The 21,193-nt window shown below is 42.4% G+C and overlaps 1 protein-coding gene across 1 annotated transcript; it reads right to left on the reverse strand.

Annotated features, from left to right (window-relative positions):
• Nucleotides 1-15,132, reverse strand: LOC310933425 (voltage-dependent calcium channel gamma-4 subunit-like; the record flags this gene model as incomplete). Its single annotated transcript, XM_083896914.1, has 4 exons — nucleotides 1-527; nucleotides 2,306-2,446; nucleotides 3,634-3,717; nucleotides 14,910-15,132. The coding sequence occupies 4 exons, from the start codon at nucleotides 15,130-15,132 to the stop codon at nucleotides 1-3; spliced, it is 975 nt and encodes a 324-aa protein (XP_083753040.1).
• Nucleotides 15,133-21,193: the final 6,061 nt, after the last annotated feature.

The following is a 21,193-nucleotide window of genomic DNA, read 5'->3' on the forward strand; positions in this document are numbered from 1 at the left end:
TCACACGGGTGTGGTCCTGCGATTCACCCCATCCTTTAAATCGTTGGGAAAACAGTTATGGACTTGGAGAAACTCAGCGGACGCCTCATGCTCAGGGCTGTATGTGTTCTCTGTTACACTGTCCCTTGCCAGGGCGTACATGGACAACTCATCCAGGGCACCACTGGAGGATTGCGCCCCCTTCAGAACGACCACTGGAGAATTCTCCCGGGACGCCTCCGTAGAATGAGAGCTTGCGTGCGATGTCCTCCGCCGGTAGCGGAAGCTTGGTATCCTTGAGTACGGGGAAGAGGACGAGAGTGAGCGAATAAATTCACGCCTCGCCTTCCAGCGGACCTCCTTGTTCTTCTCGATGTAGATGTTGATGGCGAGGACGGCCACAGCCTCGGCCACAATGAAGGAGAGGGCGCCAAAGTAGAACGACCAGCCGTAGGAGTAAGTGTACTTTCTGTCATCGTCGCGCTTTTCGTTGGGGTCTCCTGCGTTGCTGGAGATGTAGACGATGATGCCAATTATGTTGCTCAGACCTGATGAAAAAATAGACACAGAAAATAATGAAGTTCACCCTTTAACACCTAAGCCTCAGAATGTCTGTCTGGACTCTTTTTTTTTTGCTTATTGACCTCCGCCAGGAGAATATGTTTTTGCCGGAGTTTGTTTGTTTGTCTGTCTGTTCACAACATTATTGTGACATTTTCAGGAAAATGTCTGGGATGGGACCAGAAACAGGTGATTACATTCTGGCCGTGATCCGTACACACTGCACGCCTGTAGGGTGTATTTTGTAGGCACTGAGCTGCCTTGGCGGAGGTCTGCACTCTCCGAGTGCTTTTCTAGTTTTAAATATAATAGGGCCAGAATAACTTTCAATATCTGGCAGTTATTTACAATTTACTGCATGTTAAAAAATAGTCTATTAACAATTTAAAACGAAACTGTAACAAGCCACTATAGGCTTACTTAAAGGGGACATATTATACCTTATTTCTCCAAGTTAGTTCCCTGGTGTCCTAATGAATGTCTGTGAAATGCTTGAGATGAAGCACCACAGCAGTTCAATCACCCTGCCAAAACAGCCCTGTTCAGAACGCTCTGTTTAGTAGTATCTCTTTAGGTCAACCTTAAAGGTCCACCTTAAAAAAAAGCCACAGAGGCTACTGGGAGCTAACAGCAGTTAGCATTAGGAAAAGTGATCATTTGCAGGCTCTAGCAGCCACATTGCCGTCATATGTATCCACTGGACAGATGCATCCTCTGAGGCTGGAAGTTTGTGTAGGACACTGTGCTGCACTGTGGAGCCAAGAATAGAACTTGTATAGAATGTGTTTTACGGACAAAGCGGACCTCTGCGAGACAACAATTCCAGGAATTGTGCGCATTTTGTGAATGCCAACATGGCATGTTTTATCTCCTGCACTTAGACTGAGGACCACAAAAACATGACTGAGTCATCTTTTTTCACACTTTGACCGACTGATAGGGCCTCCAGAGTCCCAAATATAAGGATGAAATTATTAAAAAGTTGATTTTGAATAATATGTCCCCTCTAATGAAGTAAAGCGCTAAAACGATTACTGACTTTAATGACCCATTGACATTGACATCAAACACGCACAAAGCTCTGAGTCGGTGTTTATAGATACACAGACATCTTAAGAAGCCACAGGGAGAACCTCTCACTATCTCTGAAGGTGAGACAATGAGCGAGCACAGAGCACTGGAGACTCAGGGTATATGAACACTCCCCACACCTGGGCTAATCAACGCCAATCAGTGCCACACACACACACACCTGATTGTAGTGAGTTGATTCTCCCACTGCTCTCACAGAGCCAGAAGATTGACTACACTCACACTCACGGCCAGTTAGACTAGTGTTCAGTGAACCTCTGCATGTTTTTGGACTGTGGGAGGAAGCCGGAAAAACCTTGAGACGAAAACCCACGCACAGACGGATAGAACATTGTTCCAGCTGGGTCCCAAACCAACAAAGGCCCATATCTCCCTCCTCTCTTTTATGCCTAACCCTAATACTCAAGACAAATCCATAACTGATCAATCATGACTTAATCAGTCAACCCCTATACTAACACTATCGCCTCCCAATGAGTGACAGCCTCATCACTTCTGTAATCACCCTCATCAGTGGGTGCTGGACTTTGTCCTGATGATTGTACCACTGATGAATTGCAATGTGACCCCAGTGTGCCACATCAAGCTGCCTTTGTCCATTAGCAAAGCCCCCTCGCTCGACAGCTCCTCGCTGGGAGCACGGCTCGCCCCGCGTCTAAATCGTCCAGCTCACCTGCGGCTACGAAAAAGATGCCAGCGCTGAGGAGGACGTTGTTGGTCTTGTTGTAGAGTCGTCCCACTCCCACACAGAGTCCTCCCAGCATCAGCAGGACGGTGCTGAGAATGGGGAACACACTGGACGCACGGACTATTCCTGGAGAGAGAGAGAAAGACCTTGGTAACACAATCCAGACACAAATGTGATTGTACAACAACAAACTTGTTGAGTTAATATATTAATATATTAATCCATCAAACAACAGATTCATTTATAAAGTATTTTACAAAAATACAACAATAAGCCAACAAACAAAGGGGGTGGGGGGTGTATTTTTAAAAGAAAGATGAGAGTCCTTTAAAATTAAATTTTCATTACCCTGCTGAACCCTCACCTCTTCAGCTCCACCTCCTCTCAGTCCATTATCATTTATACTTTGGCGCCTTGTTGTGACAAAAGCTTTGCTAATCAGCTCTGGGATGTAACAAGAGCTCTCTCACTGACTATCAACTGAAATGAAAGGAATCACTGTGCCATTTTACAAGTTTGCAGAGATGGACAAGATCATTCAGCTGTGCAGTCTTTTGTTAAGTCCTCCTTTATTTGGTCTTTCTCATGAGACAAGTTGTGTTTTTTTCATGCACATTAGGCAGACGTTCTGGACCGACTGTGCATTAAGGGGACGTCCTTTGATTGAATACTCCCATTGTAATCTAATAACTAACCACAGTTTAGGTTTAAGCCTGCTTTTCCACCAGTTTGCATAAAGGAACACATCAAATTTCAAAAGGAGATTGGATCAGAGTGGTTATAAAGTGGACCTGTTACCGCTGTTTTTTTGGTGTGTATCTGCGACATTACCTCGTTTATGAAGCCCTGAAGGTTCGAAACAAACTAACCCTAACCGTGACAAAACTATTTTTAAACATTGTTAAAACAATGTTTTGATAATGAGTAGCAGTGCATCCATCGTTCCAGAGGGGGGAGCTGGTGGATTTTTTTTTTATCGCTAAGACAATGCTAGCATCATTACGCACCCGACTACGTGAGTCGGAAGTGACGTCTGAAAGGACAATAGGTCCATATTCCAACTGCTGATTCACTGATTCATTCATGTTTCAGAGATAATTCCTCCACTGTCATTTCACTTTTCTAGCATTTAGCTGTTATGCTATTAAAGGCATCATCATGCTGAGTGCAGCGTGGGAAAGTCACCGGGCGACACAAAAACACAAGCATTGAAAAACAACCCGAGGAACAAAGAGTCGTGTGGAGTTGATAATCAGTTAATCAGCGCCGTGTGAACTGTAAGAGACAAAAGAGGATGAGCTGGGAGCACTCACGCAGCAAATACTCAGAGCTGTCAGTGTCGTAGTCGTTGTCATCAGGGAAATGGTTGATTCTGTAACAGCTGCCTTGATTGATACCTGCGGGAGGAAAACACATAACGACATAGTGATTATAAACACATGGTCTCCACACTCCACCGTACACTATATCATGGGAATCCAGCAGTCTTATGTACAGTTTATTATTATTATTTACTTCATTGATCGATTATTGATTAATTTTCTACAGTTCCACTGTGGACAAAACAATACGTTTGAGAATGTCATAATTTCCCAGTTTGAAAAACAGTGATCAACATTATATGACATTTCATTGACCAAACAATTACTCAATTAGTCGAGAGAATAATTGATTATGAAAACCAATATGATCGAGAACATATATACGCATTAATTGCCTTTTGAAAGAAGAGTTCTTCACTGCTTGAGGTCAAACCTTAGCTTAAAAGGACAGAGTGTAAATTTGCCTCTCAGATGAACTCTGATTATTCTTTTTCTGTCTTTTCCTTGTAAAGAAAAGGCAGCAGGAGCAGCAGGACATGAGAGGAAAACACAGACTGTCTAATTGATTTAACTGAACAACGAGTAACACTATCAGGCGAGTGTTATTTCAGTTCACCAGCGGAGTTTAACACTGGAGGATTGTTGTTTCAGTCCTATCAAGTGATTTCTTTCTTAATGAAGAAATATCATAAAGCATTGAATTAAATTTACTCCTCACAGATTAAGTTTATTATTTATAAACAATTTTTTGTTTACAAAATAGTACGCAAATGTGGAAAGTGTGTACTGTTCATACAGAAATCTTTAATCTGTCTGAAAGTCATTCTAAACCAGAGGTGGAAAGTAGTGAATTACTGTTTTTTTTTACTCACATTACTAAGTTTTTGTGTGTGTGTACTTGTATTTTTTAAAGTAATTAATGAAATTTGTGATTTCACTTTAACTTAAGTAAGTAAAAATGTTGGTACATTATGTTTACATCTTTTATTTTGTCAGCACTTTCATTTGTAAAGGTTTGCTTTAAATTAAAAACAATTAATGTGACATTTGTGTCCCCTTGTCCTTTTTTCCACGACACAACAAATAACCTTGTTAAAAAGTAACTTCAGTACATTTTTAGACCAGTACTTTTACTTGTACTTCAGTAAAATGTTATCAAAAATAGTGATACTTACTTACTTGAGTAGAATATTTCAATAGTCCTTCCACCTCTGTTCTAAACTTAGTCCTGAAGCTGTGAAGTGATAAATTTGAAGCTATAAACCAGGATTTCTCACTCCTGGTCCTGTGGAGCCACTGCCATTGAATCAGGTGTGTTGGAGTATGGAAACTACTAAAACATGCAGGACAGTGGCTCCTCAGGACCAGGATTGAAGAGCCCTGTTTAAGATGTTTCCCTGCTCTAACACACCTGACTCAAACGGTCAGCTCATCAGTAAACGCCTGATGACGACCCATTCATTTGAATCAGGTGTGTTGGAGCAGAGAAACACCTATAAATAAGCAGGACAGTGGCTCCCCAGGACCAGGAGTGAGAAACCCTACTCTAAACTCAGTGTTGGCTGTACACTCTTAGAAATAAGGGTTCCAAAAGGTTCCTTCTACAAGGGCTGAGGTTCTACCTGGAACCATTTGCCAAGGGTTCTTGGTAACACTAATGGTTCCAGTAAGAACCATTTTGATCCAGAGAACCCTTTAAAACCCCTTTCCTGAATAAAGGGTTTTAAAAGGGTTCTTGGTGGAACCTTTATAAAAAAAAAAAAAAGAGCCAAAAAGGGCTCTCTTATGAGGACAATCCGAAGAACCTTATATGGTTCTACTTATCACTTTTATTTCTAAGAGTGGACTCTTACTAGATTTTTTATCTGGTCCTTGTAATTAAATTTCTCAAAAGTGTGAAGAATTTAACCTCCAAGTAAATTTGCCTTGTCTTGTGCTGTTTATTATTCACATTACTGTTAAAGTGCAGGGGCCAAACTGATTACGCCGGCCAGTTTGTTTTTGATCGTTTCTGTGAAACGCTGCGACTGACTACAGGTCACGGCTCAGTGCACACACGTATTTGCAACGTGGCGATGGCGTGGCATGGTGTTTCCGAGCACCGCCGCATACTCCCGCCATGCAGCGGTGTGATTAGGATCGCGCTGCCCGCAGGGATTTGAAGGGCTGTGGGCCGTGTCCAAATCACGCTTGCATAAATGGTTAAGCGCTGGGAGAAACAAGAAGCCTATTTGAACAACAAATGGACGTGCGCTGGAAGCTTTTAATGCCGTGAAGTGAGTTAGAACAGGAGAATGGAGTGAAGGGGGGGAGAGAGGGAGAGAGAGAGGTTGAAACCTGTAGCAGAGAGGAGCCTGTAGCAGTAATTGAGCTGGGGTATAAACAACACCTTGTCTCAAGAGAGCGAGGTTGGGGGTGAGTTTAATGGATGTGCTCAGTGCACTGGTGGTAATGCTGTGAGCTCTTTGGCTGTTCATTCACATGTGGGTTGTGAACATCCTCAATATTTAAGTCCTTCTGCAAACAACACCCACGGTATTAAAGGAGGGCTCGGCTGTGGTGTTTCATTTGCATATTTTTACATATGTATGTCAGTTTTATTTCTGCGTGTGTGTCAAGGTTATAATAGTTTTGACTTTCTGTTTTTAAAATGAGTTTGTTGTAATTATTCTTAACAGCGGGTTTGCAGGTTTTTATTCATTTTTTGGGTTTTTTGTAAATGCTTAGTTGTAGTTAGGTTTTTATTACTTTTTATTTTAGTGTTAGTTTTTTTGTATTATGGAGTATTTGCCAGGTGCAAGATTCAAGAAGATGATAATAAGTATTGTGTCTCAAACACAACCTTACAAAATAGCTGGTGGAGAAAAAATAAATACACTTCATATGAACCCAGTTCACAGTTTGTTTTAGAAACAGACAATTCAATTTCAGTTAGTTTTTTTGAACTCTTATTTTCATTTTTATTTCAGTGAATGAAAAATGTATTTCTAATGTTTAGTTTTTGTTATTTTGTTAGTTTTCATTAACTATAATAGCCTTGGTGTGTGTGTGTGTGTGTGAGGTCCAAAAAAAACATTGTGACCTTGTGGGGACATTTTGTCTGAGCCCCACACTTTTAAAAGGCTTTTTCTGGGTTAAGACCTGCTTCTATGGTTCGGGTTAGAATTGGGTTTAGGTTAAGTTTAAGGGTTAGGGCTGGGCACTTAGTTAAGGTAAAGTAGGGTGAGGAGCAATGGGATACATTAGTCTATGGTGTGTCGTCACTAAGACATGAAAACAAGTGTGTGTGAGTGCATGTATTACATGTTCATTGTGTGTCTTTGCATTTGTTTGCATCCAGGCATAGAGAAAGCACTTGGATCTGGTTGTTTGCTCAGAATGTGACTGTGTCTACAGTGAATGGTGATGTGTCCACAATTCTCTTTCCACAGAAAGATACTTTTTTTTCCTAAGAAATTCCAAAGATCTGGCAAAAATAGTTATTATCAGTGTCCTAGACATAATTATCTGTCATTTTCCAATCAGAATCGTCAGATTCAAGTCATGTGTTATGGTCCTGCCTCTTTTGGGGCGATTTGATTGACGTGGAGAATCGCCCAAAAATTCTCCCATTTTCTTCAGGAGCCGCTACTGGAAATAAGAGTTCCAAAAGTGTTCTTCTACAAGGGCTGAGGTTCTATCTGGAACCATTTGTTTTTCAAGGGTTCTTGGTAACACTAATGGTTCCAGTAAGAATTTTGGTCCAGGGAACCCTTTAAAACCCCTTTCATGAATAAAGGGTTTTAAAAGGGTTCTTAGTAACACTCAGGGTTCCAGGTGGAACTAAATGAAATAAATAAAAGTGCTTAGTAGAATCATATAAGGTTCTTCGGCTTGTCCTCATAGGAGAACCCTTTTTGGCTCCAGGTTTTTATAAATGTTCCACCTGGAACCCTTTTGGAGGGTTCCACCAAGAACCCTTGAAAAACCCTTTCTTCTGGAAAGAGTGGGAGTGGGAGTTGAAAAACCCTTTCTTCTGGAAAAGGGTTTTTCAGGATCAAATGGTTCCAGGTAGAACCTCATCCCTTGTAGAAGGACCCTTTTGGAACCCTTATTTCTGAGAGTGTACAGGTCGACTGTCTCTTCCTTTACAAACTGCTGATAAAATTCTGCTCAGGTTTAAGCTGCCATCGCACCATCTAGGTCTAATTTCTACCATACATTGTGGAGGCATTGGTGCATTTCCACAGGCTGACTCTTTCAATATTTAACACAACTGCCAAATGCAGATCACAAGCTGTTTGGGGCCAATTAGCCGTGGCGTCCTGAACTCATCAGTGAGTGAATTATCTGGCTGGAAATCATGTCTTGTGAACCATATATAAAGCCTTAAGAGAGTTAGCCAACAAATGCAAATTACTTAAGTGCAGATTAGATTAGTGACGCTGATTCGGTGACAGAATTTAAAGAGGCAAAAAAAAAAATTGGAGCTGTAAATGCCAGGAGACTTATAAGCCCAGTGTTCACAGTGAGTTGGCTGAAGCTCGTTTAATCTTCGCCCGTGTCTCTGTAAAGCACTCGCCACTTTCACTTATCCCACCTCCAAAATACAAACTCCTGCTTTTATCCCTAATGACGCAATAAGCCACAGAGATTAGACCTGCCTGACCACAGTATGTCGGCAACAGTGACTGACAGGCGCCTGTCGACTCCATTTCCCAGGTGCCCGTTGTGTGAGTGGCACAGCAATCATTGTCTGTGGCACAGGTTTTAAGGGCACGCTCACTTCCATTAAGTAGGTCTGCCTCCTGCCTAATAAGGGACATCAAATTAATTAGCATCAGATCGGTCGCAGGAAATGGAGCACAAGTTTCTGTGTCTAGTCACTGATGGAAGAAAGGACTATGGACTATTTTAAGCGGCGACGTGCGACTTTGTTCCAGGTTGAAAAAAAAAAACAACAAAAAAAAAAACATCTGGCTCGCACGGTTCGATCAAAAACACAGACGTTAACAGAAAAGCAGACACCTTTGGGGTCCTGTTAATTGCCGTGTACATGCTCGTTTGTAGCTGATTTGATAGTGAATAGTGCGTGCGTGCGTGCGTGTGATCAAGACTGGAAGGAATAGAAGACAATATTGCAACTGATTTTGAATCTGATTATAAGCTCAGGCCTCGAGGTCTGTGACTTATGGTTGACAGTTATCAGCCTAATGTCTATGTTTAGTTTGCCAGTGTGTGTGTGTGTGTGTGTGTGTGTGTGTGTGTGTGTGTGTGTGTGTGTGTGTGTGTGTGTGTGTGTGTGTGTGTGTGTGTGTGTGTGTGTGTCCGTTTCTATATACAGTGCATGTGCGCATGTGTGCAGACGGTCATGAAATGAAATAAAGTCTGAATACTGAGTAGCTAAGGGGGAAGGAGGGGAAAGAAGGGGAGATTAAACACGGCATGACGTTGCAGGGATGAAATGAAACAAAGAGTGCAGAGGCGTGATGGGGATGGCACACAGATGGAGGTAGACACTGACTCAACTTGAGGGAGATGGCAAGGAAACAATAGCAAAGCAGACATCAGGAAATATGTGAACAGTTCAATAAAGGTTGGAGGACAGGTGTGCAATTTAACCTCTGGTATTACTGGTGTGTTTTTAGGTGTTGGTGTGAAATAAAGTTTTTTTTAAGTGTTTGATCCTCAAATTTAGCAGACTGTTTCAAAGTGAATGTGTCATGACAAATTGTGAATTAACCTTCAACACATTACATGGTGAAATAATGGGATCGCTGAGCCTGAGTGGAGTTGCAAAACCCCCCGATGCTGCACACATCTTCTCCTCTTTACCATGGCAACTGCTGTTAGTCTTTAATAAGCTCATTTACATAAACAATCTGCTCAGTTGCTTTTGACATCTTCATTGTCTTTTGGTTCCCACCGAAATGAGGGACAACACTTCCCCCCTTCCCCCCCCTCGCCGATTTGTCACCACTTAAAAGGACATGACTGCACACACACACACACACAGGCACAAGAACACATACATGTGTATAAATATACACGCATGCTGTACAGGGCACAGCTGTCACAGCGGTGGTTCCACCAACGACAGGATGATACACGTTGTCATTATTTTGAATTAGCTCAGCCAATAAGGGAGCGGCGTCAGTGGAATACACCAATAGCGCTGGCTCGTCGGAGCACAATATATCATAACAAGGTCTATGTGACACATGCTCCTACTACCAGCAGTTGCTTTGGATTCACGTCTCCACGAGTAAACCAATCAGAAAGGACTTTAATATTGCATTTCACTTCAAGTGCAACAGCACGTTCTCCTGCTTTTCTTCTGTTCTTATCATCACAGCTTTTAGATCTGCGACAGGGAGTGTTATCACCAGCGGGGAAGAACACTCTGGTTTACAGGAGGTGGTATGATTCGGTTTCATGAAGCGCTAAACAGACAGCACTCTTACTGGGACTTGAAGTCAAACACAGACACGCACGCACGCACAGCCCACACAGTCTTGGCAACGCATTTGTTCATTACTTTGGAAACAGGGGACACCAGAGCAGAATAGAAAATCATCTGTGCAACCAAACAGTCTCCTTTTTCTTTTCTTTTTTTTGTTTGTCTCAGGCCAAGTGAGGATAAACGAGAAGCAATTTTGGTGAAGACATCAGTGATTCAGTGTTTGATTTGACTGACAGTCGCCTAATTAAATCGCCGCCATGCAGCGGTTTCGTCAAACACAGCTCTGTGTGAAGCCACATTGTTGGGAGAAGATTAAATACCTGCTGCCACGTGTGGAGACTATTCTGCAGAGTCACTAACTTATTAAAAACGTATACATAAAGACATGCAGACAGGGGTTATAGGGAAACCTGTCCAAGGTGCAGCTACCGCACCTCCCACTGCCCGGCATGCTTTAGACCATTGGTTCTCAAAGTGCAGCCGTGGGCCAATGGCAATGAATTAAAGTTGATAGTTTTAATCCAGGAGCTACTTAGCTTGTTAAATGTTTGTTGGACATTACTGGATACAGTCCAATAAGTAAACTGTAGAACTGCAATCTGGTCATTAAAATTATTACAAATGGGATTTCTTTCTGTTTTGTTTTTTTCCTTTGGCGGCCCTCAGTCCAATGTTGGGTTCCAAAATTGGCCCTCAGGTATCAAAACTTTGAGAACCCCTGTTTTAGACGTTTCCCTGCTCTAACACGCCTGAAAATAATCAGGACAAAATCATGCATCACAGTCGTTCTCCAGGACCAGGATTGAGAAACCCTGTATAAACGTTAAGTGCTGTACATAATGAAGGGATACAACAGGAGAGTGGCATCTGTCTTCTCCTCTAACGCTGAGGAAACATGTCAGCAAGTGTATTTTTTCTAAAATGTTGAACATTCCGTGTTCACCTCCTCAGTCTGCGACTTCCTCGCAGCCTCCACCTGCTCATTCTGGTTTAAACCAACTCACAACTCCACACACGAGCCCTGAGGCAATTCCATGTACAATAAAGCTGTCCAATGTTACAGTAAAATGGCTGTTCTCTCCCCATGCAGTCAGCTGTCATTTCAGCACCTCAACCATTGTGTGATTTTTGAAAGAGCCAGGAAAAGCAAGTCCACTGACAAAAACCTGTTGTTGGTACTGAATTATTTATTTTTTTTCTATTGCCTGCTTCTCATTTTTTCAATGATAAGTAATTTATGAAACATTAAGCTAGTGTAAGAGGGCTTCCTATGCCCATGGTATTGTATTGCAGTTTGCTGAGCACAGAAATAACATTATTTAAAAACATAAAAGGGATTTTCTTTTTAAAAGAAGCAGCAGGATTGCTTATCCTGCTGCTGTCCACCTCTGCACCACCTCAATTCTGGATTCCTGCTCGTTTTTTAATCATTCCTTAGCACCATCAGTGTCCAAGATGCAGCAGGGAGCCTCCTTCATATCAAGAAACACCTAATTCATAAGGCCACTGCCGTGTTTGCTCTACTTTCTACCAGGGTCTAAGCACCAAAGACTATTGGTGCTCGCAATAAACAACATCTTTTTTCTAACTTGGCTCGTCTCTCGTCTCTTATCGTACTTCAGTGAGGTGTCCTTCGCACACCAACCTGTTGCAACACTGTCAACGCTGCTCGCATGTGACGCAGGCAGAAGAGATTAGATTTTCAAAAGTAAATAAGGAGGGAAAAAAAGGTGGAAAAAAATGATTCGAAATGAACATGTAACATAAAACCACGCCCACAGCCCAGAAAGAGGAGAGGAGAGTCATCAAACAAGATGAAGGAAAAGCAGAGTCAAAGAGCGAAAAAGGATGTTGTGTGTCCTGCTGGTAAATGAATGCCCCTGTATGGCTTCTCAATTGTCACATTTTAATTACAGACTTTGCAGAGCATGATGGGAATAAAAAAAGTGTCCCCCCCCACCCCCACTCCCACCCAGTACCATCCAATAGCACCTCACAAAACACACACACGCAAGAAAAACAGCCTCGTGTTTGCCACTCATGCCAACCCACCTCCAGCTGGGATGTTTACAGTAAATATGTACCTGCTAATTTGATCATCCATTACATCAGTGTACAGAGCTGGCTTAATTTATGTAGTCACACACATAAGCAGAACGCCGATTCTGATGTAAATTAGGCACGCACACACAGCACACCTAAAGAGCGCTGCCCTTTGGCCTGTAAAATATCCGTGTGGGGAAACAAACACAGGCATCACGAACACAAACGAAACAGCTGTTGAGGAATGAAAGGGACTCGGTAGTAAGTGAAGGGCGGTGCTGACGACCTCACGGTAAAGGGGCTTCATTTAATATATTCCTGCCCCTGTATTCCTGAAATGTCATGCGTGCCTGCTGAGGAACGAGGAAAAAAAGGCAAAACGGAAAACGCTAAAATGCATTCATCACATGGTTGAAGGAAGAGAAAGAGACAGGGATGGAGAGTTCAGTGGCTGAGATGTGTGTGTGTGTGTGTGTGTGTGTGTGTGTGTGTGTGTGTGTGTGTGTGTGTGTGTGTGTGTGTGTGTGTGTGTGTGTGTGTGTGTGTGTGTGTGTGTGTGTGTGTGTGTGTGTGTGTGTGTATGTTTTTGTTGCTGAAAAAAAAAGCCTTCGCCACAATCTGTTCAGTCAAATGTGCTGATGATTCCCCCAGTAGCTGTGATACACACAGAGCTGTCCCCCCGTCAACAACAAGCCACTGTTTTTTGTCATGATGTCCAGAGGTGTGTATGTGAGTAAGAGTGAGGGGAGGTGTGTGTGTGTGTGGGGGGGGGGGTCTCCTGTTCTTGTCTCCTCTATACTTATGAGTCTCCATGACAACAGGCCAGCAGCTTGCAGCTTTAAGCAGAAGCACATGAGTGAAACTATTAGCAGTGGAGAGGATGATATGATCAGCTGGCTTTTGTTTGTGCAAATTATTCTTTCAAAAAGAAGCCCCCACTCTCTTTGTCCCCAGCCTTGTCAACATTGATTCACTCCTTGCTCTCATACTCTCTTTATTATTTCTGATGGGAAATCATGCTTGACATAATAGTTGGCTGGCATTTCTAATGTACTTCCAATTTCTTTAGGCTCTCGGAGGAAATAACGCAGACTGCAGAGTTTGTCCACAACAGAGAGAGAGAGAGAGAGAGAGCGGCGCCCAGTCGAGCATGACTCGCAATAAATCGCAAGTTTCACAACACATCAGGATGTGATTCGCATGTGTCCAAAGCTGTCCGTCCGTCCGTCCGTCTTCACCAAAGCACTGCTGAATCACTGACGACACCTGACTCTTTCCCCTGTCTGTGAACTGTGATGACATCACACATCATTTTGAAAATGTGAATGAAAACAAGCTCAGTGATTCACAGAATAGGCTGCAAGACTTTGCAAGGCACCTGGCACAAAGCAAAACTTTCTCACTTTCATCAAAGTTTTCTGGATATATTTGTATCTTCATTTTAGATGGCAAAAGGCAATACAGTCAATGTTAAATGTATATAATGACATTAATGAGCAAGAATTCCACTCCTTCTGTGTCACATTTCTTAGCTGCTCTGCTGGAACACAATGTGTTATGTTCAGGGTTGGACACCATAATCTCTGTCATCCTCTGCTTTGACTTGTGGTCTAATTTTAAAGTAAAGGCCTTAGTGCAGTGTTTCTCACTCCTGGTCGTGGGGAGCCACTGTCCTGCATGTTTTAGGTGTTTCCCTGCTCAAACACACCTGAATCAAATGGTCAGCTCCTCAGTAAGCTAATGCTGATCCTGAAAAGGACCAATTTATTTGAAGCAGGTGTCAGGAGACACCTAAAACATGCAGGACAGTGGCTCCCCACGACCAGGAGTGACAAACCCTGATTTATAGTGCTTTTGAATTCTCTGTATCCTAAAGGGCAAACTATGTGTGGGACTAAATGTGCACTGAACACTGACATTAATGGTTTACTCAAAAATGGATAAAATTAGAAATTACTTTTATGATGTGTTTGGGCAATTCCTCATTCATTTCTGCGTCATGACATACGTTTGTGCCATGAAGGAAACCATCCACTCACTAAGCTGAAGCGAGGAGTCGAGCGGTGGCCGGAAGGAAGATTGGTCAATGAATGAATGTCTGTGTGTCTCTGAAACGAGACGTCACAGTCAGCACAACAAGTGCGTAAAAACGACTTTAAAACATTCTCCAAAAAGGACCAAAAGATGAAATGAACTACATGTACAAGGAATATGTATTGCTATTTTACATATACATGACGTGAGTCATCTATTTTAACATCACTGGGCATGTTTCCATAGCAATTTCAGGGATGTTGCCAAGCAACAGCGTCGGATACGGTGAAGACATGAATGAAAGTAGGCTCATAACGTGCACATTTCCTCACTTAAAAGTGAATGAGCAGCTCAGACGCGACGGCTTGGCATCTCATCCTTTACGCTGACTGTGTGGGCCAGTCCTTAAACAACGCGATGTAACAGTTGGCAGAGAGAGAGCGCGCGCGTGGAGTGAGCGCGCGCAGCAGGAAACAGTACATTATAGTTTTACTTTACGCTGTCATTTCAGCAGATCACTAGTTTTTTAAATACACTTTATCCACCTGACATATACGAACTGGATATTGTGTTTTCCTTGCGCACACATCTCCAGATTTGGTGTGCGTAAAAGGGGAGCATGGTTCGTGCGCGCCGAGAAACAAAAGACTCCTCCTCGAAAATGTCAACTATTTTTTGAACAAAAACACAATCTGAGGCGTCTACCTATATAGATAAGAATAGTAAAACAAAGTTAGACGAGACTCACCTTCAATACAACAGATTCTCCACAGCCCGGAGTGGGTGAGATCGCCCTTTTTAGTTTTGGGCTGCGACTGGGTCTCGTCTGTGGTGGCGTTGGTTCCGTTGCAGATATACGCCCGCGAATAGAGCCAGTAGTCCGTGCCAATGGCGATGGTCATCAGACTGAAGGCGGCGAAAGCCCCCACGGTGGCCAGTAGCGTTTGAACCCCGCGGTCACACCAAGCCATGACGCTTCATACTAGTCCATACTCTCACACCGGTCCAGCCTGAACACACCGGAGCGCGTCAGGGCTTATACTTGCACGTGTGTCCACTCCCTTGTATTCTCAGCAGTTGAAAGTGCAATGTGAAGCCAAGAGAGAAGTGACCATTAAGTTGGTGTGACACTTAACGGTCAAAAGCAACTGCTTGCTGCTGTGGATATGAGAGGATGACAGTTGTGTGTCCATCCCAGAAGCTCCCCGCGGGTTTGGAGCGCACAGGACAACGCGACAGCAGCATCTTCACATCTTCATTGGTTAGTTTTCCTCTTTCTGTCTTTGTCTCCAAACTATTTCCCTCTGTACTCACTGTGTCTGTTTTACTGTCACAGACAAACGGGGGCTACGTCAAGGGCTCTGAAGTGAGACCCCACCCTCACAAACCCAACCAATGGATGGAACGTGCTCTGTTGAATTGAGAAGCAATTTACAAGTGGATCATTCGTACATACATACATACATACATACATACATACATACATACAGATAGATAGATAGATAGATAGATAGATAGATAGATAGATAGATAGATAGATAGATAGATAGATAGATAGATAGATAGATAGATAGATAGATAGATAGATAGATAGATAGATAGATTCATTAAATGTGCAAAAAAGGAAGACTGGATTCGTGCCAGTATGAAAGACATGCGTAATGCATCCCTGAGCCAAATGGAAGACTTTCAAAGCAGGGAAACATTTTTAGAGCATGTTTCTTGGATGGCTTCAACTGGCAAGGTTCCAATAAGTCTTAATTTTATAAACAACAACAACTCTAAATGGTACTGCTACTGCCAGTTTGTTTTCTATTATCTCTCTTCATATATTAATGAATATTAATTGCCCTTTTTTGTTTTACTTGTTAACTCTGTATAACAGGTGTAATTGAAGTGTAAATTAAAAGCTGTTAATCATCTAAACCACTATAGGAGTAAAACGTGTATTTCCAGCTCAGAATAGTTTAAAACACATAATATAAACTGCATGAAATCAGTCTGGGTATGAGAGATGTGAAGTTACATCTGCTTCCTTTGTTATTTCTCAGTGGAGCTCTTGCCCAATTTCAATGTGTATGTATTTTAGATGCTTGATAAATGAATGAATGAATGAATGAATGAATGAATGAATCCTCCAAACATATTTTAGATACATAAAATACTGTCTTAACCATGAGTCCACCTGATTAATTACAAAATCATACTTATATACACGTCCTAAAACTCAAATAATAAGTTAACAGAGTATATGGACACAGTAAATATCTTAGTAATATTTCTTGTACTGTATTATTTTAATCATATTGTTTTTCCTATCGCCATGTTTAATTTGGCAAAGTATAATCTAATCTCATGTTAATGTCTTATAAACACAACATGTTCAGTGGGAGCGGTGTATAAGTGGTATCAAACTGTTTCTGAAAATGTCAGGAGTTGTGTTTTAATCAAAAACCTCTAAATTTAGCTTTATCATTTAACAAATGATTTTTATTATTACATAAATGTCATGATTTAGTCAGTCTTGCATTCTAGTGTTTTTTTTTGTATTACTTTTTTTCTTTGACTGCAAACCATAATATGTTTTTATCATTATTATTATTATTATTATTATTATTATTATTATTATTATTATTATTATTATTATTATTATTATTATTATTATTATTATTATTGTTATTATTATTATTATAATTATCAGTAAACGGATGGTTTTGATGCAGTGTATCAAATAAAAAACATTTACTTCCGCCTCCCGAGAGCGGCGCCAAATCGCTGCTGCACCAGAGGAAGTATACAATTCCGTCTGAATGAAAATCACAAGGATTGGACAAAGACGTTACAATGTAGCGCTCGTGCGTCCAAAGCGCATGCGTGCAGGTAGCTGTGTCCATAACCCAGCAGGCCACGACTGCGCATGCGCCACAAGGACGATGACGACTGTGTCTGCACCTAGTGTGTTTTGCGAGCGACATCTGAACAAAGGCCTGCCCCCTTTTTCATGAGGGTTTCTCCACCGCCATCGTTACTTTACGTGTAATCACGATTACTAAATCGGATTACGATACTTTTATCATATTTCGAGACGTGGGTAAGAGCAGAGGACGCGTCTGAGATGGAAGTGGATCACCATGAGCCCAGCGGCGAGACCAAATCGGCCATGCATTCTTGGCGTTATCGCCACCATTTCACGTACAAGGCAGATCAAGGAAAAAATATCATCGTCCAGTGTAATCTGTGTCTGCCGAGGGTTAATCTGCTGTCCACGTCGAAAACCTCCACATCAAACCTAAAGAAGCATTTAGACGTGAGTTACACAGAGAGATGTCCCTGTGATGATCTCCTGCACTCGCCAGGTTAATGTTTGATAGAGTCAATGAATGAAGTGCTGCCCTCGTGATTTATAAACGTTACATTGTAGCTGCGTGCTGGTTTACCCGCTCGTGGCGCTGGGGGCGTTTTATAATTATACTTCAATGTGTTTTAATGGAGAACAACAACAACAATAGTGATGATATGAACGTTTTTGCTGAGATATAAGTGCTAGTTTGATTTCCTTTTTTTTTCAAACTTTCATTGCATTTGAAGTTTGCGCACTGATGCAAACTCAGAACATACAAATGTCACATCTCCAGCATAACGGGTTTTTCTCTCTCTCTCTCTCCCTCTTTTCTCTCTCTTTCTTTCTTTCAGAGAACACACTTGGGCTGTGAAGCCAGTCCTGATGCCAAGAGGGGGAGGAAGAAAGAGGAACACAACGGGGAAGAGAGCAGGCACTGCCAACTCAAAAAGCTGAAGGCAGAAATCATCTCCAAATGCATGACCCAGGCAAAGATCAACGAGCTAATCTTCAGCTTCATTGTGGAAGATTGCCAGTCATTTTATGTGCTGGAGCAGCCCGGCTTCAAGAAGCTGATTGAAGGCTTAACTGAGGGGCTGAAGTCCATGGACCGGGTGACCTTGTTTACAAAGGTGGATCAGGGCTTCTCTAGGATGCGGGAGGAACTTATAGCCAAGTTCAGCAACATCCAGTATGTGTGCACCACAGCTGACATCTGGACGGCCAACAACAGGAGCTTCTTTGGGATGACCTGTCACTGGATCGATGCGGATACTTTGGAGAGGAAATCTGCCGCTCTGGGGTTCGCACGGCTGCAGGGCAGGATCACATACGACGTCATAGCCGGGCGAATACACGACATCCACGTGGCGTATAATATCGAAAGCAAGGTTCAGACCACGGTTACTGACAATGGCAGCCCCTTTATCAGCGTATTTAAAGAATTTGCCATGGATAGCCAAGAAAGTGACGATGACATTGGTTTCTATGAGAATGTGAGCACCATCCTCGAGGGCGAGCCTGAGCAGGACATGCTGCTGTTTCTGCCACCTCTACAGCGCTGTGCATCACACACCCTGGAGCAGATTGTCTCTGAGGACTTTTGGCAGGCTGTGTCAGAGGGGCCCATGTGTCAGCTGCATTTTAGCACAATGGCAAAGGTGTTTGGCATATGGAACAAGTGTCACCATCTCCAGGTGGGGATGGACGCAGCAGAGGAGATAGGAAAGATGTCCCTCGTTGTCCCGACAATTATTCGCTGGAATGTGGAGTTCTGTGCCGTGCAGAAGATCGTCTCTCTCACCGAGCGGGAGCTCACAGAGCTGTGTGCCCGCCTGGAGGTCCCGCGCCTGCAGTCAGAGGAGATGGCCTTTCTCAAAGAGTACGTGACTGTGTTCCACCCGCTCGCTTTTGCACTTGAACTCTTCCAAGCTGAGCAGAAATGTTACTTGGGTCTGGTCATCCCAACCGTGCTCAGTCTAAAGAACAAATTAAAGGAGCAGAAAGGTGCTGCAAATTACTTCGGGGATGTCATCAACGCCATTGTCGTGGCTATCGACGCGCGGTTCCAGGAGTTGTTTGCGAGCACAGAAGCAAAGATTGCGACAGCAACCACTCCTCAGTTCCGCTTGTGGTGGATGGCTGCGTCCGAGAGGGAGGAAATGTGCTCCCTGCTGGCTACAGAGGCGTCTCAGATGGATCCGTGCAATATCGACGAGGCAAACACCAGCCGCAATCTGTCCACCATTGAATCGGAGGACGACTTCTTCAGCTACGGCTCCGCGAAGCCGTCGACGCAGATCCAGCAGCGAGGGGCGCTGGAAGAGATCCGCAAGTACATTGGAGGAACGGGAAAGAGCCTCGAGTGCTTGCAGGACTTTCCGCGAGTGAAGCAGCTTTTTCTTAAATACAACACCACCCTGCCATCCACAGCCCCTGTCCAGCGGCTCTTTAGCCAAAAAGGAAACCTGGTCACGTCACAGAGGAACTTTCTGACCGATGATTACTTTGAGCGCCTTCAACTTTTGAGATACAACGGCAACGTGTGCTCTTTGACCACAGAGTGACATCATTTCACTCTCTGTATCAGCCTGTTCGCTGATACATAATCAAACCACAATGAGCTTGAATCAGTGCAGAAATTAGTTCATATGTAATTTCAGACAGCATAGCCCAGATGTGTTTTCTAATATTACGTTTGCCTGTTTTTATAAGCACAGCTTATGTCTCTCACTCCAGAATAGCCTCATAAAAAGTATTTAATTGACAATCATGGACAGAAGCATCTTTTTATGTGTGCTATTGTCGTGATTTGAAGTAGCCACAGGGTTAAACTGAAGTGATTTTGTCTTTCAGTGCAGTGATTTGGTTTTTTTTTCCCTTTTCTACAGCTATCCAATGACAGTGCATCTCATGTGTGTATGTTTTATATAAACTATAAAGAGACCAGGGAAGAGCACTTTTTTGTTTTCATTTCAGCTGGAAACCATGGATAGTGATATCAGGGTTAGGCTGTCTTATCTTTGTGCTCAAGTCACACTGTTTCAAAGAAAATGTTGTTTGTTAATGGAAAAAGCTGAAGAGCGTGCAAACATAACAATGTCAGTGTTGCTCAGTCCCGTGTGTATTCTTGGCTTTGTGCCATGTGTCCAGTTGTCAGTCTGGAGTTTTTGCCACATATCACAGCTGTCTGGAGACCAACTGAAGTCTGTCAAATCACACACACACGTCACCAACAGAGCTGTCAACAAAAAAGAAAACATGACAAATCCATGGGTTATGAATATTGCCTGTATATGTATATTTTAAATACGTTAATCGAGTCACAGGATTAGATTTATATAAACTGGAAATTCTTCACAGACTGGGTATTGGGAGCAACACAATCAGCTGATCAGGACAGCTTGAACAACCAAGTGCAACAAAGGGATTGCTGTACTAATTAAAACCATCACGTCTTTAACAACCCTAATAATTTTACATCTGAAATTAATTGGTACCTTTTTCAGTGCTGACGTATTATGCAAAAACAGGCCAGGAACTAATAAATCCTTCATTTAAAATAAAATTACTTCCTTATGGAATTAATTGGTTTCAATTGGAGCATAAGGAATATCACAGCACTAGATTTTATACAGTTTTCAGACACAATGTATTCGTACTTATATTATTTTAATGCATAACCAAGAATAGTTAGTTTCCTTCTGGGCAGTTCAACTCCAATAGATAATCTATAGGATGACTGATACTCAAAATATGGCATTTCAGTACTTTTCTTAGTTATTTATTGGTTGACATCTACATTGATACGGACATAGCCTAAGATGAAAAAGTTATAAATTGAGCTTAGCATTTAAGATTACAATATTCTTATGGATTACATTTTATTTGAACATCTGGACAGACCTTAATCTGTGCTTCTTCTTAGATCTTAACTGCTGATGTCCGATGTAAGCCAGGTGGGAGTATTTTCAAAGGATGTGACCGTTCTTCCTGATTGCGTGATAGAAAGAAGAGCAGCTCTACATCTTTGGATCAGTAGGTGATCAAAATCGTCCATTTTCGAATGACAACTCTGCCACCTGCTGGACACATAAGTGTACTTGAGTGAATGCCAACTGGTCTGTTACGTTACAGAAGCACTGAAATAATCAAAACTGTGTCATAAAACAAAGCCCAAGCCTTAGTTCAAA

Source organism: Microchirus variegatus, assembly GCF_963457635.1.
Source record: "Microchirus variegatus genome assembly, chromosome: 10".
NCBI classification, from domain to species: Eukaryota; Metazoa; Chordata; class Actinopteri; order Pleuronectiformes; family Soleidae; genus Microchirus; species Microchirus variegatus.